At 42.7% G+C, this 27,544-nt stretch overlaps 1 protein-coding gene across 4 annotated transcripts in view; it reads right to left on the bottom strand.

The window, feature by feature from the left end:
* Positions 1-2,681: 2,681 nt before the first annotated feature.
* pard3ab (par-3 family cell polarity regulator alpha, b) overlaps positions 2,682-27,544 on the bottom strand; it is a 208,257-nt gene continuing 183,394 nt past the window's right edge. For 2 of the 4 annotated variants that reach the window (XM_070919592.1, XM_070919594.1), the window contains 3 exons: positions 12,819-12,942; positions 7,118-7,260; positions 2,682-3,078 (listed from right to left, as the gene is read on the bottom strand). In XM_070919592.1, coding sequence (XP_070775693.1) covers positions 2,682-3,078; positions 7,118-7,260; positions 12,819-12,942 — 664 coding nt within the window. Of the gene's footprint in view, positions 3,079-7,117; positions 7,261-12,601; positions 12,943-27,544 lie in introns of those variants that run through there. The other 2 variants (XM_070919593.1, XM_070919595.1) reach the window with 2 other exon arrangements.

Below are 27,544 nucleotides of genomic sequence, written 5' to 3'. Positions count from 1 at the left end.
CCAACAGGAGATAATGTATGTCATGCAGCTTCACTCTGCATATGGAGAGCGTGTAGGAGTGAAGGGCAATTACGTACCGCCTGTTTGTTTTCTGCAGCTTGACGATGGCCACGTTTTATTTGATTTTTTTATTTCCCTTTTGCTTAAAGTTCGACCTCAGCTCGATCTCATTTGTTCACTTGCAGGCAGAGACAATCACGTGACAAACATTAGCGATCAAAGAAGGGTAGGAGCAGACTAAGAGGGTAGGTTGCCACCTACTGCAACAATTATAGTAGTGGGCTGGAGGGCTGCGGCAGTGATTTTTAAGCATGTGTCATCAACGCCCAAGGTCTTCTTTCCGACCTACAACTCCAGCAGCTGGATTCACTGATTAGCTCCTCCTCTGTGGGTGAAAGCTGCTGAAGAGTTTGATTGGAATGAAAATGTAAATACTCTCGGGTCATAATGTAACGAGACACTGGGCTAGCATGATTCATAATCATACACATCACTGGTTTGAAGGTTTGGTTCACCTAAATTGCAAAAAACCTTTTTACCTCCAGTGGTATCTAGTCACGCAGCGAGTTTTGGTTTGATTCGTCCAGGTTTTGAGATTTCTGTCTCCACCCTTACACAGTGGAGTTATAAGCGATTACATGTGTGGTCCTCACTGCCTTTGAAAAGTAAATTTAAAATAAATCAACATCAGCTCCATCTCTTACCAAAAACATGTCCTGCTTAAGGCCCAGTCACACTAGCATTCAAAACATCTGAAAATCAATTCATTTTAATGGAATCTCCACAATCAGTAGATTTACTCGAAGTAAATCTGCGCGAAACTTTTGCAACAAGTTCAACTTTTGGCGTGCAAATTCCACAGTTGACCAATAACAGTCCGTCTTGACAGAGCTGAGCTTTGCAGAAATGGAAAGCTGCAGAGTCCAGAATGGAGGAAGCGTTTGTACGGTCCGCTTTTATAAAGCCCTCCTCTGTTGGAGTATAAACTGCTCCACAGAAGAGGCGCGGTTATACGAGAGTCAATGGTACAAATACGTCTTTTGAATAAACTGTGTGAACTAATCACCGTGTTAGTGCCGAGCTAACGGATCTGTGGACCGACGGTTAGGAAGCTGGCAGATTCTGAGAGCTATTGTGACCATGACTGTGACTAACTAGCGCTAGCATTGTTCTGGCTAACTAGCCCTGCGGGGTGCGGATGAACTTTGCGGTGCCACTTTCTAGTGCGACCAGGCCTCAACTGTGGACAATTCCCAGAACATACTCTGAAACTATTTCTTTGGGAGGAAGCAGTTCAAAGAAACATTTCTTTAAATTCTGGAGAAGAGTGTCAGCTTAATGCTTAAAAAGGTAAAAATACTGAAAGCAATTACAGCAATTGAAAGAAATTAAATCTTGAGGACAATTTTGCCTTTTGTTAAAAAACAGGAGAAAAGCTCCGGCTAATCTCACACTGGGAGGCTCATTGTCTCTTTCCCCATCTTCATTCGGGCTCTTTTGCTTTTGCTTTTATTCCTCTCTTTATGTCAGAAGCCGGGGCCTCTGACGGCGCCTCTGGTGGCAGCGTTCTTTGGCTCTGGCAGGCAGCAGGTGGCTTGTGATGAAAAATTCAGTGCAGAGCCTGACTCGGGAGACGAGGAGGAGGGCGATAGTGGGTAGCAGGAGGAAGACTAAGGGGAAGGGGAGGGGTGAGATGAGAGGAAGGTGGGAGATGAGCGAAGAGGGGAGCGGGAGAGGAGAGGATAAAGGTGGGGGTGTTGAGGTAGAAGAAAGAAAGGTAATGAACAGAGAGGCGACGAGAACAACGAGAGGAGGATGGGAGCCAGAGCTGCAGACAGACAGGCAGGCGGGCCAGCGAATCAAGCCCAGAGCGGGGCAGGGGGGCCAGGCAGAGGATCAGAGCTGTCTACCCTGTCTGCCTGGGTCTCCTCCATGGAGATAACACACCATATGAATCATTTATGAGGGGGGCTTTTTTTTTTTTTTATTAATAACACACACACTGTGCCCTGCTTCTTTCATACACTTTGCCTTGTTTTCTCTGCTCCCCGGGGAGTGCTCAAGCGAGAGAGCTCGATCGCTGAGGAGGAAACACTGGAAGTAGACGAAACAGAATGCAGAGAAACGCCGGCAGCGTCGATAGGGGTCGACCGTTAACTCAAGTGAAGTGAAGAAGGTGATTTGTGACCGATGGGACGAGTCATCCACGGGACACTTTGTAAAGCCACGACACACATACTTGATCGTGAAACATGTACCTTGTCACATGCCCACACATAAAACCCACACAGAAACTTACGCCTCCCCATGGGCTCAAAAGAACGCCCACTCGCTTGCCTGTCTGCCCATTTGATTGTCGGTACATGACGGTGCCAGATCTCGATGAATCAGAGTCCTGGACGACTGTGAACAAGCATCGTGTTCGTGAATGCAGAGAAGGCACTGAGCGTCTCATGTCTGTAGGAGGGACTGACTGACTACCGCTATAGGTCGTCAGCACAGCGAGGGATTGAACACAAACACCCACATACTGAGTACACTTCACAACTGTTTACCTCTAGGATCATCACTAAGCTATAAGACCTCTAGGTTGTCCCTTTGTCAAGATTTGTAGCGTCCACTTTAAGGGAATCCCCTTAGTTCTCGGTTCAGCTCTTCATCTGTCAGTCCAACAATACTCCTCAAGAATAAAAAAGTCTTCCTTTCTCTGACCCCAATCTATTAAGCCTTGCTAACTGCGAAGGCGAAGGTGGCACATCTTGGCGGTACGGACCCTTGGGGGAGGCCGGGTCCTTCAGGTGCATTGTGGAGTACCCCTCATAGCTGCTGTTACCGGTGCTCTCCTGCATTATCTTCCCTTTGGCTTCCTGCTCTCGGCGCCTCTGCTCCTGCCTCAGGAGCTCCTGGGCTTCCAGAAGGACTCTGGCATTGACCCCACCGCTCCCTGGGTAGCCGTTCCTGGAGCCCTGGTAGCTGGAGTACCTGGGGTTGTCCTTTGCTGTCTGGAAGCCCTCGCCAGGTGGGTACGCCTTATCCCACGAGTCCTGGGAGATGGAGCTGGGATTCTTCCTGGGTTGCCTGGTGTGGGGAGAAGAAACAGGAAAACGTGAGATGCGGTTTGACTTTTGGTTTCATTCCTTAAACATAAACCTAAATGACACATCCATGATTTGTTCAGCCCTTTAAAGCCTCTGCTGATTTTGTTGAGTATGCACCTCCTTTATTTACAGGACAAAAGCGTAGTCACTACAGGCCTCAGCTAGTAATTCCATATCGAGTTATTTTCAGAACATGTTAAAACTACTCAGAAATGCCATCATTGTTGGCGTGCTAGTGGTTAAGTGCATGCTGTAGGACACGTTTTATGAAAAACGCAATTTGAAATTGAGTGTGAAAATGTATTCTTCACCTTAGAAATAGTGTCACCAAAAAAAACCCAAACTTAACTCCAGGTCTGCATACTGGCTTTTTCCCCCTGGAGCTTTTAACTGCATCTCATGGTCTTCTTCGGCAGATGAAATGTGCTCAGTACATGCTTACTCATCTGATACTGAGCAAACTCGGGAGAAATCTAGCAAGAGGACCTTTATTTTGTCAGACAATTTAAAGTAGTTATTTTTTGTATGTCCACAGGTTTTCAACACACAGTTAATATTCATATATGAGTGTAAAGAGGGGAGTGACAGTGTTCTAGGAATTTATAGTGCAAAACGGAAAAAGGTCCACTTTCATGGGTTTTGTCATGGGTTCCTATTTTTACTTCCATTTGGGATGAATATGTTCTTGGTTTTGGCACTTCAGTGTAATGTTGCCACGGAGGCGAGTGAGTTAACTGTGGACTATATATTTGTTAACATTACATTCACACTGTGCAACTTGGAAAGTCATGCTGCATGGGCTTTTAGCAAATGTCATTTCTAACTATTGACGTACATACATCAACTGGAATATGATTGACGCAGAAGAAAAACTCAACTCAAATTTCATGAAACCTCGATTTCGGATATAAAAGGCGTAAATCAGGTGATGCAGGTTAAAACAGTCACATATGTGCAGATACTCTCTCATCCTTTCTTTCTCCATGACACACAACATGAACCCTCTTTGCCACATATGGTGACCTGGTCTGCTGGGAAAAATATTGCCAGCAACAAAAACATTGCCAACGTATTACCTCTTGGGAGATGGACTAGTGTTTGAAAAATTATTGTACTGTCACTTGCGTGGTAGCCAAGACATCACATTCAATGAAAATGAGGCACCATTACAGCCTCGCAAACTGCCTCTGGGCAAGTACCAGCCCATGGTAACAACATACAGGGATACCTAACCATGTCAAAGCCCCCTTCCAGCCCATTAGGGTCATTTTGAGAGAGACAGAAACAACCATTGGATCTGACAGACAGTAACAGCAGACCTTTCGCAGATGGAAAAATGAGGCGACCATTTTGCCCACGATGGATTTGCCCGGCCTGATATTTGACACCTGACACAAGTGTCTTAAAGGCACGGTTAGTGTCATGATTCTGGGGGACTGCCTCGCCCTTAACCAGTGGAGAGGTGGGGGGAGAGAAATCCAGATGTGTGACATCACCTCTCATTTCTGCTTGGCTAGCCTCTTTGTGGCAGCCCTTTCCCTTTTGTGTGTGTGTGTGTGTGTGTGAGCCCATACGATATGCATGAGTGTCCCAAGCCCTACAGCTCCACCCATTTATCTCGAGGGCAGGGCAAAACCAGAGCAGAGAGAGAGAAGAAGAAGAAGAAGACACACAGAAACATCAATGGGCTTTTGACTCGGAGCCATGCATAATTAGCAGGTTTCTCAGCCAGCTGTGAAGAAGTCGTATTATTCCTGTGTTTGGATTTGAGTAGGAAGAGGGGAAAAAAATCTTTAATGAGAATAGAAAAGACCTTTGTTTTTATTCAACAGAGATTGAATGCAATTGGGAATGGATACGCTTCTCGATCGGAGAGATAGGAGAATATAGCCCAGGTTTATTCTCGCACACGGTTGAGTGATTTCAATTTTCAGAGACAGGCGTCCCCGGCATCTGATTTCATTTCGTATGTTGACAAAGAGGCCAAAGCTGGTCTGCCTCCCTGCTGAGAAATGCAAACCAGATCGCTCTCTCTGTCTGATGCTGTGCCAAGGGGGAACATGTACATGTGTGGTAAATACAGAAAGATGTATACTGCTCTGTATTCTGTGCATGCACACGGTGAAGCATGACAGATGATAAAAAAAAAAAACCAAAGGGGGAAAAGGTGACAGAGTGAGATTGAGAGAAAAGAGGGAGACTTTGTGAGGTGTGTATAGCGCAGGGCAGTTAGACATGTGGTTGTGACACACGTGCATGCATGCAGACACACACTAGTGAGACCAAATGCCGCTGCAGCTGTTGCAGCCAGCCCTTGGCCTCCCATAACGGCATTACTTTGGCTCTGAGATCAATGGTGCTCGTCTGAGATGAATATGAGGGCCCTTCATTCGACGTCGCTGTTTCAAATGGCAGCGGTTTATTTCCACTCACAGCTCCTTGTTTAGGGAAGGGTTTCGCTCATAAGGGAATTGACCTTTCGCCAAAATGAAAGCTGTTTTTTTTAAGGAATGCTACTGCCATTAATCACGTCTCCATCCCCAATCCATGAAGAGTTTTGCCCTCCATGAACAACACGGGCCCATATGATTCCCATCAAGGCTGTGATCTTACTCTGCTGTCTCAGCCTCTGACTTCACACGATGGTATGCTCTAAGTCAAACAATAGTAAGTGTTCTCAAGATACTACAGCGGGGTTTATCCAAACAGAACAGTTTCTTAATGGAATTAGTGGAAAAGTGAAGGGACGTGGCCACAGGATGTTGCCTCTGAGCGCCGGAGCGAGACACTAGTTCATTAATCTTTGAGCAAAGCCGCCTGCAATATTTATCAAGGAAGGGATTTATGTCGATAACAGTGGATTAGAGTACGATGGTGAAGTAATAGAAGATAATGTATTTAATGTTGTATGTATGGTGAGCTCTGCTTGTTTTGACCTTGAGGGTGTTTGAGAGTTTGAGTGAATTATTACAGACTGCTTCGGGAAACATAATAATGACTGATGATAACATTTCCTCCTGGACAGTTCATGCTTGAACTGACTCTAGAATATATATATATATATATATATAAAAAAAAAACGTCTTCAAAAAGGTTCATACCAGTGCGATTTAGTGTTAGCACATATATACTTTATATTTCCACTGAATACTTTTGAATGCCTGAGGATACTGGGGTTTGTATGTTGTATAGATCGTAAAGTCCCGTCTAAACACGCTGACGTTACTGATACTTCATCAAACTATGTTTGATCAAACCACGTGACACTTCAGCAAACAGTCAAGGTGATAGTCCCTGTCCCTATTAAGAAAAATGTCCCTAATGTCTCCAATAAGTCACTGCCTGCTACCACACACACACACACACACACACACACACACACACACACACACACACACACACACACACACACACACACACACACACACACACACACACACACACACACACACACACACACACACACACACACACACACACACACTTCCTGGAACAACAGGCAGTCATAGCATGCAGATCAAAGGGAATTACATTAAGGGAGAGGAAAGCAATCATGTCAGATCTGTGTGAGAGGGTAATATGATCTGTCCATTCTCAGGCTGAGTGTGTGTGTGTGTGTGTGTGTGTGTGTGTGTGTGTGTGTGTGTGTGTGTGTGTGTGTGTGTGTGTGTAGGTTTGTGGTCTGAAACTGACCAGCTACAACCCCTTTTCTAACTCAGATGTTACAAATATATATCTGCTATCATTACTGTCACACGGCTATTACAATGAATCTGATATAATAAGACAGGCGTGCACGAGCGCGCACGCACACATCACTTCTCGAGATACATTACAGCACATTATATTCGATTACACATCTAAAACAGACACAAACAGAACCTCCTGGACACATTTCACATGAACAGACAGCTAGAAGAATCAACACACACAATCTCGAAGCACATATTGATTGTTAGACAGAAACATTCAACACATCATATCAAGCCCGTCACACACACACACACACACACTCTTACCGTGGCAGGGAGCTGTACTGCCGCTGTGCCTGGGCGAACGAGTCTCTCTCTTCCTGTCTCTGTCGTTGCATCTGAACCTCGACCGACACCGAGTGGCGACCCGGCTGGCTGTAGCCGCCCGGACCATTGCCGCTGGCGTTGGACTGAAAACAAGCAAGACGGCAGCTCGGTTAACTCTGATCCCCATCGTGATCATCTTCATTCCATCTATCTGTTGTGATTTGACAATAATTCACTCTTAATTTAAATGCTGTCCAATGAAATCAGCGGAAATGTGCACCGGGTAGACAAACATGATGTGGAGTGTTTCAATTCAATATTATTATACTGACCTCAGACATTATTTTATTCCAAATGTGTCATAAGCGTCCTGTTCTAGGATCAATTTGATGTCTCATCCATTCTTAAGGGTTAGAAGGATAACCTAAAGACCTGACAGTGAAACGTTTTCACTGGAACTACTTTCTACCTCAGAAATAGTCCCTATAAGATCTGTGGATTTTAAACGTAATTTTGCTTTGCCACGATAATACTGCCTTATCGTAGTAAAAGAGGAACAAAAAACAGACCCCTGTACAAGTCATGTTGTGGTGACGCAGCGAGATGTACGATGTTAAGTTGTGACGGTTACTTTGTGCTGGTCAGAGAGCTGCGTGTAGAGCTGATATGGCTCCGAGACTGCTGGAAGTTTTACACTCCCAGAGTTAAATAAATACTGATGACTTTTCTGTGTTCAGTTAAACATTCATGATGTTGAACTGCCTGCAGTGCTAATGCAAGATAGATGTATGAATGTGTTAGAGGTGCTTACACTCCATCTTTAAATCAGTGGTTTCATACGATTTAAGCAAATCAGTCGACTTTAACATTCACTTTATACTATATTCTGCACTTTATAATAACAATAATCTCTAATTGAGATAACACAATCAAAAGCCACATTCCATCAAACAAACATTTAAACACCATTTATAAGTAATCAAACAATAACAAATAAAACTATTTTCTCATTTATGGCATAAGACTCCAGTTATGGTGATTTTCATCCTGTAGTTTTGCAAATTTCATTCAAATGTCTCTCTTGTGAGTTTTAATCAATGTCAGATAGCATAAAGAAATAATGAAAATCTCATATTACCATACAGTTTAGTGAAGACTGATTCTTTTTATTTGATTAACAAATTCGTTTTTGGAAGAAATTGGAGCAGCTGACTTGCTACGTATGAATGTCCTAATGGGTCACAGACTTCAGACCCCTGGACAGACACGTCAAAATAAAAAAAAAAGAATATTTATAAATTGATAACAAACATCTGATTTAAAAATAAACTAATGAACATGTGATCCCTCAGTTCAAATTCAAAGCATGAAAATCACAACTGGAGTCAAGGTTTCCACACAGTAGCCCAATAAAACTAGCAGCCGTCTCTGACACAGGATACCTCGCAAAATCTCCCACTGCCCCCTCCCTCCACCCCCCCCAACTCCAAACCACAGACACTTACCAGCAGTTAGTCGGGCAGACACACCCTGAGCTCGTCTCTTCTCAGGTCAAAATGAAGGTGAGACACAGACAGACAGAAGGAGGGGGAGTGAGGGAGGGGCCATGCTGGAGACTCAGAGCAGGGGTGCAGTGATGAGACGAGGTGGATGTTAGTGGGTGTTAATGAAGGAGACAACACTTGGCCTGTTGACATTGTGACAGTCCTCCCCACAAACAGCCATAGACTTACATAAGTTACAGTAGGTATGTGCACATATTAAATTCATTATTTCTTTTATTTTATGAATGTATACCTATATATATATACTTGCATATGTACAAACTCCCAGCCATTAAGTGAAATATACTAATGCATCTCATCAATTAATCCTAGACCCAAAGGGTTCAGTATCCTTGAAACAAACTGGTTTGTACAATGTTTGCCCAACCAGATCCAAAGGCAAAAGTATTTATACCTGTTCCCAAAAGCTGCCATGGCCTCCCCCTGGCTGCATCCCATTTTTTCCCCAGTCTTTCTCCAAGAGCTCTATGTCCTAGGTCCCCCCCCCCCAATTCAGAGGTTGGAAAGGTCTGGGACGAGGGGCTCTCTGACGCTGTTCAACAATTTGATAAGCACTTCGTTTGAAGCATATTCAGCCCTTAAACCTAATCTCAACCATTATAACTGCACAACCTAAGCCCTTACTCTGAACTACTTAACCTAAAGCTAACTGTAACCCAAACAGCCCTTTAAAAAAAGTGAGGCCCGGACTAAATCTACAATCGGTCCTCACAAAGATAGACATACAAGAGAGCACGCGCACACATAAAGGTTACACTCTCTCTCAGCAGCAGAGCACCACCTCAAGGTCCAGCCCACACTTGTACCACAACTCCTTCCGCTCCTCCGATGTTCATTAGCGGTGTGGGTTCAGTAATTGTGTCGTAACACAAAGCCAATCTAATTACTTTTATGGCTGTGCAATGTATTGAGAGCCTGGCGGGAGCACTGTGGACATCAGATGGTGGGAAGGCCATAAAATGATTAAGAGTGCTAAAGAGACACTCCCCTTTAAACCAAATGAAGACGGGGCAATCATCTCTGGAAGTGATTGGCATTGCCCTGCCGCTTGGCCGACCACGAGGATAGGCTGGCATGCAAATGAGAGTGAGGGGTGAGCACCCACGCAACCATTATTCCAAAGCTGAATCGAAAGTTACCCGTGGGTGAATTACAGTCCCAATAATTTTCACATGAGAAAGAAATCCCTTTAGCGGTTTAGGAGTGTTGAATATTCCTACAGTAGGAATGTTGGCTCATCTGCCTGAACACGGCGACTGTAGAAGGGAGGGGGAAATACCCTGAAGGAATCCAGATAATAGCAGTATTAAAATGTTACAGTAAAATACAAGAGGCAATATTATGCCCTTTCTAAACCCCCAGAATCAGAGGAAGGAACTCCTCTTTTCCCATAGTGGTATAAATGAGTGCAATAACGCTGGCGCGGTGCTGCTGGGAGAGCGGACATCAGTCATCCTGATGGAATTAGACCGTGCTACCCACAATCCTCCCCTTGTCCCCAAACTACTGGTGAAAAAGAAGAAGAGGGCTCCCATGGCAAAGAAGACATATGATATGGATGAAAGTCGTGGCTAAATAGGGACGGCTAAGAAACCAGATGGTGTTTTTTTTTTTTTTATATCAACTAATCTCTCTTAATTGTTTAGTCTAGAAATGTCCATCACAATTTGAGGGAGTCCAAGCTGTTTTCATTTTGGATTTTGGACAAAACATGAGTAAAGATATTCCACTTACAATGACGTAAAACAGAGATAAGCTTCACATCTGAGAATCTGGAACAAGGAAGAATGATAATCAAAATTGTTAACTCCCCCATGGATCAAACTAAACGATTATTTGACAGAACCATTATCTTGTGAAAACCTTCAGATCTACAGATTTTTCTGCCACATAAGAAACAGCATTTAAATATAAGCCGTGTGTCATATGCAGCGCTGTCCTGGCATAGACTGTAAGTGGGGCAGTTGTAGGTGAATTAAGAAAAAGGACACTGGCTCCTTGAGGTTTGCAGCACATCACTCAGATGAAGCAACAGAATGTAATATATGCATGGGGGAGGTAATTGAATTTCAAAGGCACATTCTCCTGTTTTCCATATGGCCCACCAGTATGGCCAGGGCATGAGTCTAATAACAGGCAATTACTATAGCCAGAGTGTGAGCTGCACTCTGCCAAGTAAAAGGGCTTTAAAAACACCTTCAGAGGGTTCCTCAGACTGAAGCCATTGTGGAACAACAGAGGGTTCCTGGTAGATCCCCGAATGTCAAAGCAGCGGAAAAGTTGGTTCTAACTTATAATAATAATAATAGTGAGTTTACCGTATGTAGGAACCCACTGCATACAGTAAGAGGCTGATTAAGGAAAACAGTTTTCGGGGATTTCCACAAATGTGTTTGAACATCTTGTAAAGAACCCTTAAAGAACGTTGAAAAGCTCTCTTTGGAAGCCAGGGGGATCCTTCACTATTAGAGTGCGGGTTACCTAATACTGAGTTTCCATGGGAAAATGAGATTTGCGACAATAGCGAAAGCGCTGCAGTTGATGTAAACAAACATAATGCTGCAGTATTGTTGGGCTTTTTAATTGAGAGCATGCTCGGTTGTTTAGAGACAAAGCGAGAAGTGACCTGCACTCTTCTTTCCCACACTGACCTGCTTTTGCCGCACAATACCAGCTGGAATGCGCGCCAGTCCGTTGAACCCATTAAAACGCACGACTCTGGTTAATACTGCCGAATGCAAAACGAAACTATACATTTTTATTGGATTTATCAGCTAGAAAAGAAAGGCCAGAGCACATATTATTTGGTTCGTGAGCTGTCACTTTATCATTTCATTTCAATTATAAATCATAGGACCAAAGACTGGGCAAAGCTACAGTGGGAAATTGTAGACACCAGCAGTAAAAAGAGTTCATACAGAAATATACAAAAACACAGCTCTGTGTGCAAAATGACCTTGTATAGAAACAACCAACAAGGACAATTCATATTATTTGTTAAAAAGGATGTAATTTCATCACACCTAGTGTCCAGTTTGGAACAACACATATTTGTGCCACTTATCACCGTAGAATATATTAATTATAATAATATGCATTATGTCATAATGTGTTTGTATTAGAATATGTTGTGAAAGAAGATGTGTGAAATCAACAAAATGTGTGTTGTCCCAAACTAGACAAAAGAAATGTGGTGAAAATGACTCACTTTAGTGTGTAAAACAATAATATAATACACATTACACAGAGATGGTACCAATTAGAAAAAAGTAGTAAAATCTTAATCTCTCAAGATTTGCTACAGCTGACTGTTCATAAAAACATAATTTGTTATTCAAAATAATGTAAAACCAAGTACACTTGAGTTGCGGTGCAAGGAAGCAGGGAGGACTAAAATAAATACTAAAAATATGACAAGCGATTTCATCACTCCAAAAAACTTTGAAGGCATTCAAATTTTGTTCGCTTATTATTACCCCACGTTGCTTCAGAATGCACTAATTATCCCTCTTCCTAACCAATGAAGCTTTGAATTAAATAAATGCCAGTTAAAATGTACACAACCTCACCTTTAAACTGTAAAAAGGCACAATTAAAACAAAGGGTTTACAAAGAGACCCGTGTACACAGAACCAATGTGACGACAAACCCAAATCCATGAGGTGGTGGGCGGGTCCATGTGGATGACTGACAGACAGAAACAGGGACGATGGATGAGTAGAGTAGGTTGTGACAGGTGGGTGGGGTTAGTGATGGTTGCGTCAGGAGGTGTGCGAACTCCTGCATGCAGGTGGTTGAACATTTGAGGGTGAGGGGTGTTAGCATTAGCACAATTAGCCAGGAAGGCCCATGGAGGTTAATGGTAATCCTAAAGTGGGGACAGGGTGATATCATCAGTCTTGTTCATGGCTGGTAGTAGTGGGGTTAGTGATGGTTAGCACCATACTCCAGTTAGCCACAGGTACTGTCGGTGCTAAGACTGTTAGCATTCTCTTCAGGCTAGCATTTGAAGTTACATGTCCAGAGTCTTGGTCTGGTTGAGGTCGTTTCTTGACATTAACAGTCCCTCAGTCTAGCCATCTTCTCCGGCCGACAGTGGATTTGAGTTACAGGCTCCCGTCATTTCAGACACTCACCCAGGGCTGCTCGAAGCTGTAGGTCCTCCTGCGGTCGTCGGGGTCGTCGGGGACGTTCTGGGACTGCTGGAACTCCTGCCTCAGCCTCTGTATCCGGTCGTGGTTGCTAGGGGCTAGCCGGTTACTGGGGAGAGAGAAAAGAGGGGGGAAAGATGGATGAGTGTGAGAGGTCCATTGTGAACAAGTGACCTGGTTCCATGAGCGCAGGCGGAAATGGCCTGCAGGATGAAGTTCTTTAAAATCCAACGTGCTTTGTCCATGAAATGATCAAATGCACTGTTGACATTGGAAAAGCAACCCAGATACGTTCAGCCCTGATAAAACGTTAAACATGATACGCAAGGGCAGAGCCAAGAGCGGGCTTACAGCGGAGCCAACAGCAGTATGAATCAAACTAATGTGCCTCTGATGTATTATTCATAACAACGAACAAAGACTAGTGGTGAACGGTGAGCAGTACCACAACACACACACACACACACCCCACCACCACCACCCCACCCCTCCCTTACTCATATCATTCAACTACTGCTCTGCTGTCGTCCGCGGCAGCCCTGCGGTGCTTACATCAAACAATGCTCCAGTGTAACTTTCTCATGGTACACTGAATAAATGCACTCTAGCTGGTCACTCGCAGTGTCAAAAAGAGAAGTCACTTGGTTATGACATTATGACACATTTATCACTTGTATAGTGTACACAGACTGTGAACCTGGACCTGAATTGGGTCCTGTTTGAATTTTATTTTATTTTTGTCGCTCCTGAATATTGAATGTTGTTTCCTATTCTTCAAAACACACATAAGAAAGTAAATGTCTTGATAGTTGGGTTTTCTTTTCCGTTATTAAAATATTTCAGGTATTTCAACGGTAAAAACAAAAGCATGTCAAACTGACTTAGAGTAACTAAACAAACGTTAAAATCAGAGCTCCTGCAGATGAATAGAAATCTCTTGTCTGCCTTCCTGCAGTTTATTGTCTTAGTTTTCAGAAAGTTGAGCAATTTTAGACTTAGTCATGACTCAAAATTAGCTGACCCTGGGCACGGAACTGACTTTAGATTCGTAAATGTAGAGAAATATAGGACATACGTGTAAAGGAGAAGAGAGGTTAGTGTTAAATACATATGGCCTCCTACAGAGGAAAGTAATTAACACATTTTCCCTCTCAAGCAGTGTGTGTGAATAGAAGTGTCAGGGTCGGTGAATGAAAGACCGGCGGGGGAATGTTGACTCCGAGCCTGACTTTTCAACTTTCTAACTCTGCCAGGAAATTCCTGAGGACTGTCTTATCTCTAAAACTAAAAAGGTCAAAACTCAGTTTGGGTTTGAACACCTTTTTCTGCTTACATAGGAAAACTTTCAGCATAAAAATTCAAAGTTGTATTTGTTGAGGGTTACGATGGAAACGCAGACACAAAAATACATAAAAAAAAACAGGATGTGTACATGCAAAAAAATGAAATCTGGAAAACAATAAATACAACCCATCTATATTAGCTAGGTTATGACAGCAACTGCACTGTTGAAACAGACTAGAATATCAGTTTATGTTTATGAGATCAAAGTATAGAATAAAACACTGCAGCACCACCAACATCGCCAGCTATTAACTCCAGACGCACACAATGGAAAAGCCAGAGCCAGTCAGCCTTGTTAAAGATCAGGAACCTGTCATATGTGATCCTGCTAATCTCCATGATATGTAACACAGCCGCTTGGCCTCTTTAGAACACAGCTGACCTGATAGGCGGTACATGTATGACCCTCCTAGCTATGGGTCAAGGCTTCAGCGCAGAAAAGCTCACATCTGATAGTGAAAACAGTAAACAGATGTGTGCACCGCTAGGACAAAAATAAAAAATCAGAAAGACGAGACTTTGTTTCTTAGCTTGCAATGGATCAAGTGAGTCCACAGTATGAAGATGCACAGTTATTCAATGTGAATCAAGTCCAGTGTTCGCCAGATGAAAGATGTTTCCTCTCCTGAGATAGTCGCTCAACCCTGCAATCAAAAGTATGTCATTATTAAGGCAACCTTTAGACCCACTAGAATCCTGCCCGAGAGACCGAAGAGAAGAAAAACTCAAATAAAGGGATCAAAGATATCCACTCCTGTAGTCTGACAAAACACTGTAAATCAATCAATGAAAGAGCAACACTGCAATACAACTGTACTGCCAAAAAACCCCAGAGACAGGGAAGAACAACGGGCTGAGATTTAGTCTGAGATGAGCTTCATCCTCTGGACAGGCTCACTCAATATCTGGCACTGCTGTATGAGGCTGAAAGGTCACTGTGTGGCTTTGTTGAGTGGAGTGTCTCTGGGACTCAATAACAGGACTATGGCTTGCTGACTTGGCTGCCAGCAAAACTGTTTACGCTGAGCTGCACCCTTCCTTTCATAGTCGGGCGTGCCTCCTGAAAAGCTGCCTGTCTCGGTCTTAAGCCTGGGAAGGAGGGAGCTTTGAGAAGATGTAATGTCTGCATTGTGGGCAGACTTTGCCTTCAGAACTGCACTGCTACACTATGTTTTAATGCAGCACGGTCAAACAGAGGGATTGCAAAAAAGAAACTGAGAATAAGATAAGATCGATTTTTGCCAGTTTTCACCGGTGTTTTCTCTTCCAAATAAAATTAGGCTAATCTGAAGGGTTGTTTGAAACATGTGTGATCATCCGGTCACTTGTTCTTCTTGCCCTGTTGGACCTCTTTTTAGCGATGCTGCCATGATCCTACGTCTCAGCAGTTAACTTAACAATGTTACTACTTCTGATTGATGGCCAGAAGTAGGAATGCAAGGCCTAGGGCGGTAATAAACAGGAATTATCCTTTAAGCCTGGAAAGGAGGGTGCTTTTGTAGGATTTGAGAAGTCTGCATTGTGGCAAGACATCGATCTCAGAACCACAAAGCCACGATATGTTTTAAAGACGCATGGTAAAACACACAGATTTAAAACAAAAAACAAAGCTTTGAGAGCAAGATCGAAGCAATTAAAGACAGCCACTGGAAGTCCTTGCTTCATTTGGCATAGAAGAGGAAGTGGTTCAAATTGGACCTAACTCCAAACTAATAGGATTTATCAGATCTGTGCTGTCACTTCAAAATCCCCCATGACATTGATGCTGCTTCCATGGATCCCAATCAAAGCAAGCCAACAGACAGAGGGAAGGCCTCTATGGGGCAATGCACAGTAAGTGGCAGAGGCAGCTGATGGACAGAGTCCTAATCCTGTGGATTATAAATGAATGGTCTCATTCACACATGCTGCTCTTCCCATGCCTATAGGAGCTTCCTTCAGACCTACCACCAACTGTACATGGGCATAAATTTAAGACCCGTCCACTCATTTAGAGGACTTGGTGACTTTTAGTGGATCAATGTGCCCTTGAAATGAATGCAAAGCTGAGCGTCTTCATGGTTTTAGGCAGTAAAAAGGAACAGCTGTATTCGACCCCCACTAGCCACCAGCTGGCCCACAAAGACCATCTGAGCATGCACAGCGCAGCGAAGTGCCGAGGCCTACACGGTGGAGGGATTCAAGTGGATCTTGTGTCTGTTTTGTGATGAGGGCCCTCGTAGCGAGTGGTTACAAGTGGGGTGACCTTGAGGATACAAGAGCAGCATTGTTGGTTCACACTTCAAAGTCGCAGATGGAAGCATCACCCTGAGCATGCAGCATACATGCAGCACTATGTGGACTATTAACAAGTCAGTGTTTCTTAAGTCTCATCAGAGTCTATTTCATGTCTAAATCAAAGGGCATCTTTTGCCCTAATGCAAATTAACAGTTGCTGATTCACATAAAATCACACCTTGCTCTTAATAATACATGGATTGTATTCTGTGATATCCTATCTTATTTCATTTGCTAATAATCCTTAATTCATAATAATCAACTTTTTAATTAAAAGCCAGCATCTTAATTAAACATTTAATTAAGCATGGGTAGTCATGGGATTCCTATCGCGAATGTGACTGTTGTACTGACTAGCTCGCCAGCCTGTTAAATAAACATTTACTGATGCAGCGATACGCATAGCAAGAAAACAGCGCATGTCGTGAATACGTGTCCCCCCTGAACGCAGCAGCTGTGGCGGTTAGTTTCCATAATCTTATCAGATGGGAGAACTAGGCCCTACATCCTCTGACAAGGAGAGAGCAGCCGGTGGAGCCATTCTCTGCAGTGAAAAATGAACTGTGATGCTGAAGATGATAATCCAGGTCTATTGATCGAAGGCTCACAGACAACTAGGAAGGAGACTGATGCCCTGGCTAACTGGTGCTAGCGGCTAACGCTCCATCTGCGAGCTGTTGTATGGCAGAGTCCCTGTTATCTATGGCAGCAAGCACACACTTAAACTAATCTGGGATAGATGTTGTTGCTACTTGTTAGCAGATGAAGACTAGAAAGATCTTTTCTTGGGATATTTTGCAGGGACATCCTTGGACTAATGAATTTTAATGATTAATTTACCCTTTTAGGATATTTCAAAACAGCTACAGTGTGATATTAGTGACATCAACCACAATTGTTCTGTATGTATAAAGAAAGATGGTCTGTTGATGTATGGTACAAACCTATGGTACAAATTGCTAGCAAATTGTCTCATAAAGGATTCAGAAGTGTAGAACTTTAATTGATGCAGAATTTAGCTAAAAATCTGTGTACAGTTAAGTTGAAGTACATTATAATTCGCCATAGAAAGAGACAGGGTAGGAATCTGGTTTAATGCTCTCCCTGAAGAGGGAAGTGTGTTCTGTTATTTTTATTAGACTGAAGATGATGTCGATTTTATGTTTAAAATGTGCTTTATAAGGTGATTTAACGGCTACACTTCTTAATAAACTGTCTGCCATCTCTGCTGACTTGGATGATTATAAAAGACTTGTGTTGTGTTTTAGGAAGGGAGCCTTTTTTGTGGCAGATTTTATTTGTAGAGCTTCAGAGAGGAGACAGAGTTTATTGTTTAAAATGTAATGTTTTATATGAGTTATGCTCTTTTTTTGTGTTGTTTCACCCTTGCAACGATATCATCTGTGTCTAACAAGATGATGTGGACCAGGTATTTGTATGTGCATGACAAATGGTTTACATTTTGTTATCCAGATTCATGCCACTATACATACTGGGTGAGAACAAGCGTGTTCAGTTGATCTTCCTCGGATACCCAAAGGTAAAAAAAGGATTAGCTCAGATGCTTGACTACTCACAGCGTCACTGGTGTCTGTTGATGCAGAGGAGAGATTAGAGGGGCCAAGAGGCCACTGTGTCTGTTGTGTCTGAGGCCATTTAGGCTCTTATTAACCCGATCTTGCTTTTACTCTGGATTACATAGGCTTAACCCTGAAACACTGATGGAGCTAAATTGATCTGCACAAACATAGTAATTAGATGCCAATCGATACAATATCTCCACACTTAGCAACTCATTATCGAGTCCCTGGCATTTGCCTCATCATGTCAATTGACTAAGTAAGAATAAAGTGGGACTGCATGTTGAATAACTGCACAAACAAATCAGTTAGTATGCAAAGGAAGATAAACAGCCAGGCAGAATTGCCCATTCTATGCGAGAGCTTGTGTTGACAGGAAAGTTAAGAGGCTAATGAATCTAGCTAACACGTTCTGGAACCCAGGCTGAATCGGACACAATCTGCACGTTCACGACCCGGCTCGGATCAACCCGCTCTCTTCTCAGAGGGCGCAGGACTGGCGCAGCGCCGACAAGCAATGCCAAGCTTAGTGGCGGAGTGAGTGTGTGTGTGTGTGTGTGTGTGTGTGTGTGTGTGTGTGTGTGTGTGTGTGTGTGTGTTCATCAGGAGAGAAATATGGCACTTTAGTTGAGTTGGTGAAATGCTGCAGTAGGAGGAGCAGTCATTGGGCAACGTTAACAACAACAACAACCGCAGCTCTGCAGAGAAATGTAGGTTGATTTCATTGCCTTCTTTCATGACTGCAAAGGTAGGTTTACTGAAAAACAATACAGTAATACTTTGGCTTTTAGTTTAGTTAGTCAAGTTAGTTAGTTTAGAGTTTAACTTTAAAATCATCTGCATTTTTCAAACGCTGCCTAATAAACTCTGCATTCCACCCCATAAGGGATATGTAGTGTTTTGGAATAAAAACAATTTGTTTTCCTCAATCTAACACTAAGCCACTTTTCTAAAAGCGATTAATTTTGTGCAGCGCATGAACCCTCGCACAGATCCCGTCCTGCAACTTACAGTAGCATTCATTCTGAGCCTTTGCAATCCCACAGGGTGTCAACACTTGTGCAAAGCAGACAGTAAACATTGGAATCCATCGACGGAACGGATTGAATTTAATTGGTTTTCAGTTTTATAGGGCATCTCCATTTTTCCAGGGGCACTGCTGGTCAGAAATGTCAGAGATGGTAATATAGTATTTGACTGATATTAATGCATGCACACACACACACATTTAAAGTAACATGGGTAACTGGTCTTGGACTTCAAGCTATGGCGCCACTGGAGGCAATGCTGGTGTGGAACACAGCAATATGCCCCCTTTTAATTCATGGGCCAATTTCATGCCTGCACACATCAGCGTATCGATGCCGGCCTGCTCGGTTACAAGCAAATAAATTGGACTGTGTTCCTAATATCTGTAATCCTGCCCTACTTTTAACGAAGGTGGGGAGCACGCCGTCCTATGCGGGCCATTTAAGTCTCATTACTCAAACCCCCATTGGATTGTGTGGTAGAGCCACATTTGAATATGTCACTGTAATATCTGCCGGGGCATTTCACACGTGGTTTAGCAGGAGCTCCAATCCCATTTCCTCACAGATTTATTCTGAGATTGAACTTCATGTCAGGATTAAAATGAGGAGAGATTGTTCTGGATCTAATCTCATGGATGTGTTCAGTGGAAAATACTACAGGATCGGACGTACTTTAAAATAACAGCCTGCCACGCCTCTCTGTTATACAGACAATTTAAAGATGCATTATTGTGACTGAACAATGTCTTTTGTCAAAGCTGACTACATCAGTGATATCTGCTCCACTGTCTTGATGCATGACCTGTAGGTGTGATAACATGGTTAGCCATCTCCTCACCAGAAAAACAACTGCTTTGGTCGTTTGTTCAAATATCTAAAACATGTTGGTGCTTTTCTGATAAGTGACCTCATGCAGTCGTGAGGGTAATGACGGTGTGACTCTAAGTAGCAAAGGAAGAAGTAGCATGAATTTGTTATAGCGCTGCAAAACATCATTGGGAAGAGGTCAGGGTAGATGGTTGGAAGTATCAAGTGTCTGACTTTGACACCATGGCCCCATCAACAGTCAACATTGGCTTGTATCAACCATAACTTTCCTTAACTTTAACCAAGTCGTTTTAGTTACGTCCACCTTTTTCACAGCTGTGGCAGATCAGAAACCCTCATATGGGCTCTTCATCAATGACAAGATATTTAGTCATAAAGGGATGAGGAGTTGTTTAATTTTTATCACTATTATTATTCTATTTTTACCCCCCCTACCCAAGCCAAATAGTACAGACAGTGAGAGTTAGCTATTGGAAGTCGATCTCCCACAGCAACTCTCTTTATAACCGTTCTTTGTTATAACATTCTCTATTATCCACAATATTCTTTTTCTTCCCACTAAGCTGCAATTCCTTCCTCCTTCCTCACACTGAAATGCTAAATAGATAAACGGATCTCTGATCTTACCCACATTAACACTGGCTCCCAATCTAACATGCCGTCTCAGTTGCAGTGCTTTGATGTAATGGTGACAAGACGGTGTCTAATCTCATCTCTCATTGACAGATGATGACCTCCTCTGTGAAGGGAGGCAGGTAAAACAGGATGATTCAAGCACATGTAAAACTGTTCATACACTAGTGTTTATAATTTTAACGCCATCTTTCCTTTCTCTCTCTTAAATTTGAGAAATTCCAAATTGCTCACAAATATTCAACAGATTCTTCATTTCTCTTTCGACTTTCAACACACGTCTATCTCAGTCCCTCTATTCATCTCGCACACAGATATAAACAAACACACACACACACACACACACACACACACACACACACACACACACATTTACTCTGTCTCTATCGCACCTTGCTTCATTGCTCTCTCCCCTTCACATACTGACACTGACTTCAGGGTTAACAGGAGACGGCATCTATCACACCACACCGCTGAATCAGTCAATGGACAGATCTCTGCTGTCAGATAAGACACTTATTGTAATATATCTGAGCTTCACAATGCCGTTATGATCCCACCAATCATAACTAATGCCTGCAGGCCACTAGTCTTTATGATTCATAGCTGATCACTATGATTCAGCACATTCAGTCACCTGGGGAAACTGTAACCAGGCAACAAGGTTTGGATAAAGGGTCTTCTGAGTTAATGGCTTTACCACAGCCAGCATTGCACCCTACTAATTATTCCTTTCTGTGTCAACATGGCCATAAAGTAGGCTCTTCTAGCCCATTAACTTGTAGTGGTGCTTTAACAACTCTGTAGAGAAGCGAAAACTAGTTTCAACCTGCCTGTGCCCACAAGAGCTGTGTTTTCCTACAGGTTGTGCAAATTACCGGCAGAGTTTGAGGACGCAAAGTGTGAGATGAAAGTGCAAGGGGAAGAGGAGAGGATTTTCAAACCAGCAGGGTGAGTGCGCCGTCTTATCAGCAGTGGATTAGGGAGGCATTAAAGAGTCCAACTTTCTTTTTTACATTTTTATGAGGTCTCAGCTAAACTAAACATTGATAACAAGGCCTGACTTCTTCATACTCATGAATAAAGTTCAGTCTGAATCAGAAACTACATTTGCAAGTTCTTTGGCTCTTGTCTTTTCATGCTGGCAGAGAATCACAGACTTCCACTTAAAGATTCTTTCTTTGTTTTAACTGTTGAGGAGAGTCTGAAATATTTCAGGTTTAGCAGTGGTTTAAGTCAGGATGCAGGGGACCCAAGTGGTCAGTTTAAAGTTTAAACCTAGCATATCGTAACTTAAAATATCCATCATTAAGTCACAAAGTACGGCTGAATTTTGCCAATGGCTCAATGACTAGATGACTCAAGCACCATGGAAGAGCTGCAGAAGTGTGATCAATAAGTTATTTTCTTTAACTTAAGTCTAGGCACATAGATTGTTGTTGTTAGCCTAATTGGTGTCTTTTCTTGAAGTTGGTTAAACATCCGGGGATAAATAAAATGTACCGTCAACAATTCTGGATAACTGGGGTCAAAATGTGCCTTTGACGGGTGCAGAAATGGCACCGTAAAGTACCTGTCCACCACCAAAGGTGCCTCCACAGTGGTGGGTGGAACTGGAGGGTATAATGTGAATATGAGTGTTACGCCCTCCAGGTAGGAACCTGAATACGGGCAGCAAAAACTAATTATCAGAAAGAAGAGGCTTTATATGAAAAGGACCTGAGGACAGTCTGATCTGGTCAGAAAGAGACCCAAGAAAAATTAGACCCTATCCAAAATGCGGTCAACCCAAAGAGATGCAAATGGCAACAGAAAAGGGCCATAACCGAATTCAATTAGACGAACCAGGAGGAAACGTGAAGACTTAAACTCCCCAGGACAATAGTAGACTTTGAAGCAACAAGGGCTGCAGTGCAGAGGGAATTGGCCATTTCAGACTGGGAGAATATAGGGAAAAAATAATAATAGTGACGACTAGTAATGACTTTGAAGCTATGGGATGCATGAGATCCATGGAGTCAGAAAGACTCGAAAAACTGATCTATTTTTGCTTGTATTACAGGCTGAATGACACAATGCAGCTTACTTTAGCTGGCTGCCACAATGATCTGTACATTAGGAAGCGGACGGTGTGAGTGCGACATTATTCACAGCAAGCAGAGAAAGGATTCATCTCTTCTATGACGGCAGAATGGATCACCCTTTAAAAAGGCAGAAAAAGGAAATGAGGGACGAGACAGAGAAAGGAATAGTGAGATAACAGTCATTTGGGCTGCGATTGTAGCTGAAGGAAATAAGTAGAGCGAGGCTAAATTAGAATTCCAATCCCGGTCCTGGTGAGAAAGGTATGGGTTTGACTGATGCATATCTCCAACGCCGGCTGATAATTTTGGTGTGGCCTGGACTGGTGAGGAAGGAGAGCAAGAAGAAAGGAAGGGGAGGGGAGGGAGAATGTCATTGAAAGAGAAAAAGGAAATCGAATTGGAGCAGTCTAATTTCTGGGGCAGGCATCGTGGTCCGGCTCGTATGGCACTCTCTCTTTCTCTCTGTCATGGCGACTGGGGGGTGACGGATGGACGTCTCACTTGTAATGGTTCCCATTTTCAGAAAGCTGTATAATACTGGCCGACGGAAGCATCAGCAGCATCTGATAAATCATAATCTAAGTCGAATTAGGATCCATTATCATCAGGAGGCAGGGGGCCCTTTCCCTCTGTTTCGGGGCTGCATCGGAGGAAAATGAGACTAGAGGCATCTTGTGACAGCAGGCAATTTTGAGAGAGAAAGAGTGAGTATCTGATGTATGATTGCCATGGTAATGTGTGTCCTAGATGCCAGGGAGACTGCTCAGGCAGAGGCTGGCATTTTATAAAGCCATGATCATAACATGAGCCCATTCTCATGTGCATTTAAACCATTCGTATCACTACTTTTTACAAATGTGAGCTCCTGACATCGAATCCTATACACACGTCTTCATCAACATGAAGACAACAGTCAGATTGATGATATTATTACAAGCCTGATCTACTTTTCCATCTTAAGAGGAGATATTTACATGATTATGTTTCAAGATGTAAAAATGTCAAATTAGTGTATTGTGACTCATGTCTACTCTGATCTCTAAAGTATTTCAGTTACCAAATTATCCCACATACAATAGCTGAAAAAGAGCAAAACATTTGTTTTTCCAAACAATTCCTCTTGGGAATGGAGCTGAAGTGCGGCACTGGTTCAGCAAGCATTCATTAAAAACTGGGACTCTACACATTGAATTCATGAAATATTCAATATACAGAAGCTCTCGGAGGCAAGGACATGTTTTCCAGACCACCAAAACAAATTTTGTGCAAAAACACCAAATCACATTTCTTTCGTTTTGTAAGCACCTGAAGCTCTACAGTTACCTTGGATTCATTTTGTTATATAATTTTTAAAGGCTAAACAGAGCTTTCTCTTTGACGGTGGAGACCTTGAATCTTTTAACACACTGCACTAAATGTTAGAGACGCAATGGACTGTTACTGTTAGTGGGCGTTCAGATTGAAAACAGCACTGCGTTAAAAAATGCAAGGGGCTGCGTTGGTGGGGGCATGTTGCTTCAGGTACCAGTGAGACATAAAATTTGATCCAAAATGTTTTTTAGCTTTTCAGACACCAGAACTGTGCAAATTGGTTTATAAAACTATGAGACAGGATTTTACAACTCTGGAAAATGATCAAGTGCCAACGACGCAGCGCTATTGTCTGTCTGAACGCAGCCTTAGAGAGTACGTGTTGATGCACGTCTACGTCTTCTGCTACTTTTATTCACTTTGGAATTTTGTTCCAAAACAAAACACAATTAACCACGATGAGATCAACAATAACAATAGTTCACATGAGTGTTTCTGAATAGTCCTCTAACATCATTACCAGCACTCACACACACATGCAGATATGTGGTTAACACGTACTTCTCTGGGGACAAGCTGTGGATGTGAAATATTCTCACAGTGGACCCAAAAGGAGCCGCGGGATGTGCAGAGCGTAAGTGTGGTAACCTGCAAACTTAAAAGGCAAAGTCGGACCGGAGCTACATTGATTTTAGTTTCGTTTTCCTTCAGTGATTATCTTTGCTGTTTGAGCTTGAAGGTCAACAGAGCAGTTAATCAGCTTACATAAACACATGGGCTTCTTCTGCTTTAGCTTTTTTACTTGGGTAGACTAAAAAAAATTGTGGTTATTCAACACTACATATTGTGGTTTGGCTCAACCACAAAGATTTCTTTAAAGATTACTCTCAGCAACTCAGCTCCTCACAATATTTGTAAAGCTAATATCATTTTCTCACTCCAAACGTTAACTCCTAGTTAACCTCTCCTGGTGAAACAGATGTTAGAGTTGTTTGACTTCACATCTGTTCGCCGGAATCTCCAGAGTCCTGCAGTCATCAAAAAGGAAATCCTGGGTACCCTCCTCCCTGTCCTGCACCAACGGCTCCCACAGAACCAGCTGCAGCTGAGAACTCCACCAGGCACATCAAACATACATAAAGACTATCCTGCTTCTCCTCCAGACAAACGTTTCAAAGGAGGCCCACCGTGAAACACCCATAGCACCAGCAGGGTACAGACGCTTCCTCTTTCTTGCTTTCCCCTCTCGACTCGATCCCCCCACCACCTCTTCCTCCTCATTGTGCTGACCACTGGGACTGTTCACAGGTGGAAATTCTGCAGGATTTGGTGAGTCAGGGGGAAATTAGTTCTAGAAGTAAACCGAAGACAGGGTGGTAAAGTGGAATAGCTTACAATTTGTCACCATCTGTCGTCTTTGAGTGCGTATGGGTGCTTGTGTTGCTTAGATAGGCTGCAGTGATAAGCAATAAGGCTGCTGCTGTAGGTGTCATGGTTTTTTTCTTCAATTACTGGAGAATTGCAAAATCAAATTCAAGAAGCCAAGAAATGCAGTTTCAAGAGTCTTTAACTGCTGCAGAACCAGAAAAATTGCTATGGTGTACCTCAACTGAACAGCTTAAGACAAAATAACTCCACCACATCACTTTAGAAAACAAAGTTGACAAAGAAAGATTGTCTAATGAATTCCAAATAGAAGTACACAGGTGAAGATTTGTTGCTTTTCTTTGTCATGTTTGATAAGAAACTGAATATTTTTGGGTTTTGGACTGTTGGTTGAATAAAACAAATAAATTATAATGGAACTTTTTCATTATTTGTACACATTTCAAAGACAAAACAATTAATTGAGAAAATAATTGGTGCATTAATTGATAATTAAAATAATTGGTAGTTGCAGCCTTAAATGATACCCCACCCTTTCCCTGTTCACACCCACCCCAGGCCTGTTCACTATCTCAGGATATGATAATTTAAAATACTACACAGACACCATTTCACTCCTCTAACAGATGAAAGTCAGAGGACACAATAAAAGCCTCTCATTTAAAAATAAATATTTTCCCTAATTTTCACACAGCTGCCTGGTAAATCTAGCCCGTACGATAGAAAATAACAGGCTACGTTCTCATGTGGACAGGTGATACAGTAAATCCCCTGGAGCGGCTGACTGGAGGATCCCCCACCCTCCCCACTCAGGCTACTGTCTGCTTCCTGGCAGACAAAGCTCCCCGACTCCTGTCAAAACATCTCCTAACTAGGTAGCAGTGGCTGCATCCGTCCCCTGATGGGCTGACTGCACTGAGACTGTGTGGAGGTCTATATCATGGGTCTGTGTGTGTTATGTGTCTGGACTCTACCAGAGAACACAGACAGTCTGTTGGGGGGGTTCACAGGGTGACTGCAGCACACTGACGCTCTGTGTGTGTGTGTGTGTGTGTGTGTGTGTGTGTGTGTGTGTGTGTGTGTGTGTGTGTGTGTGTGTGTGATGCCTCTGCTCTTTATTTCTTCCCTACATACCTGTGCATGTTGTCATTACATTTCTGATTTAAAATACTACATAACAATGAATTGGTTAATTATTCATGTGATTTATTCAACGTTAAGATATTCAGATTTTCTCTGTTCTTTATTATTATGAAATGAATATTTTTAGATTTTGGACAGTTGGTTGGATTTCTTAAATGTTAACCACACGCTGAATTCAAAACTAACTTTTAAAAATGAAAAGCTAAAGCTGCAAGTTTCAATTGAGCAGTTAGTTTTGGAAATGCTACGGCAAATAAATGAAGTGAATATGGAGTCCTAACGACTTTAATAGACAGACGATGTTCCACAATGTCTGCAATAAATCGAAGAGTGGTCACGCAAAAAAGACACCTGTCATTATATGGTGGGGAAAAAAAAATAAAAATTCAAATAAAAAAATAAACAGATTTAATTTTACCCAATGGTTTGAAAAACAAATGTCTTTGCAGATCCACACAGATGCCCCGCTCTATCTGATGCAACAGAGAGACACACATGCACCCACATGATAGACATACAAGTGCAGCCCATCAAAGAGCACCCACTGAAAATTCAAAGGGTGTCACGCAGTTTTTGGCAGATACCCGTCACACAGTTCTCCACGGTTCAAATCCCTCTGGGGGGGCTGGTTGCTGTCTAGAGAACGCTGTCAAGATCCCCAGATGGGAACTCTTTTTGAAAGCTGGGGTGAGACAGGGATGGAGGGGAAGAGCTCAGGTTGAGGTCGCAGATAAAGGAGTGAAGAAGAAAGACAGTAAAGGAAGAAAGGAAGGATGAGTGGGGGGGTGGGAGGGCTCAGTCTTATACATTTCATATCATGCATTTACGCATTTTTGGACAACCTTATGCTAAGGTTAGGCAAAAATGACTGAAGACAGAGCGAAAGACAGGGGATGACATGTAAAAGTCTGGTTTTCATGCCAGGATGTTGTGATTTCATGACATGTGCATAACGGTTGTTATTTCTCATCACGTGACCACCACAAGCCTCAAGACCAGTTTCAATGCTCATTGGAGTAAATTCTCTAGAACTCTACTGGAGGGATGAATGCCACTCTTCAAAAAGATATTTGCTCATCTCAGAACGTGTTTCT

Source organism: Enoplosus armatus, chromosome 14 (genome assembly GCF_043641665.1).
Source record: "Enoplosus armatus isolate fEnoArm2 chromosome 14, fEnoArm2.hap1, whole genome shotgun sequence".
Lineage (NCBI taxonomy): Eukaryota > Metazoa > Chordata > Actinopteri > Centrarchiformes > Enoplosidae > Enoplosus > Enoplosus armatus.
The sequence above is the reverse complement of the archived record's forward strand: the minus strand, read 5'-3'. Positions and strand labels throughout refer to the sequence as shown.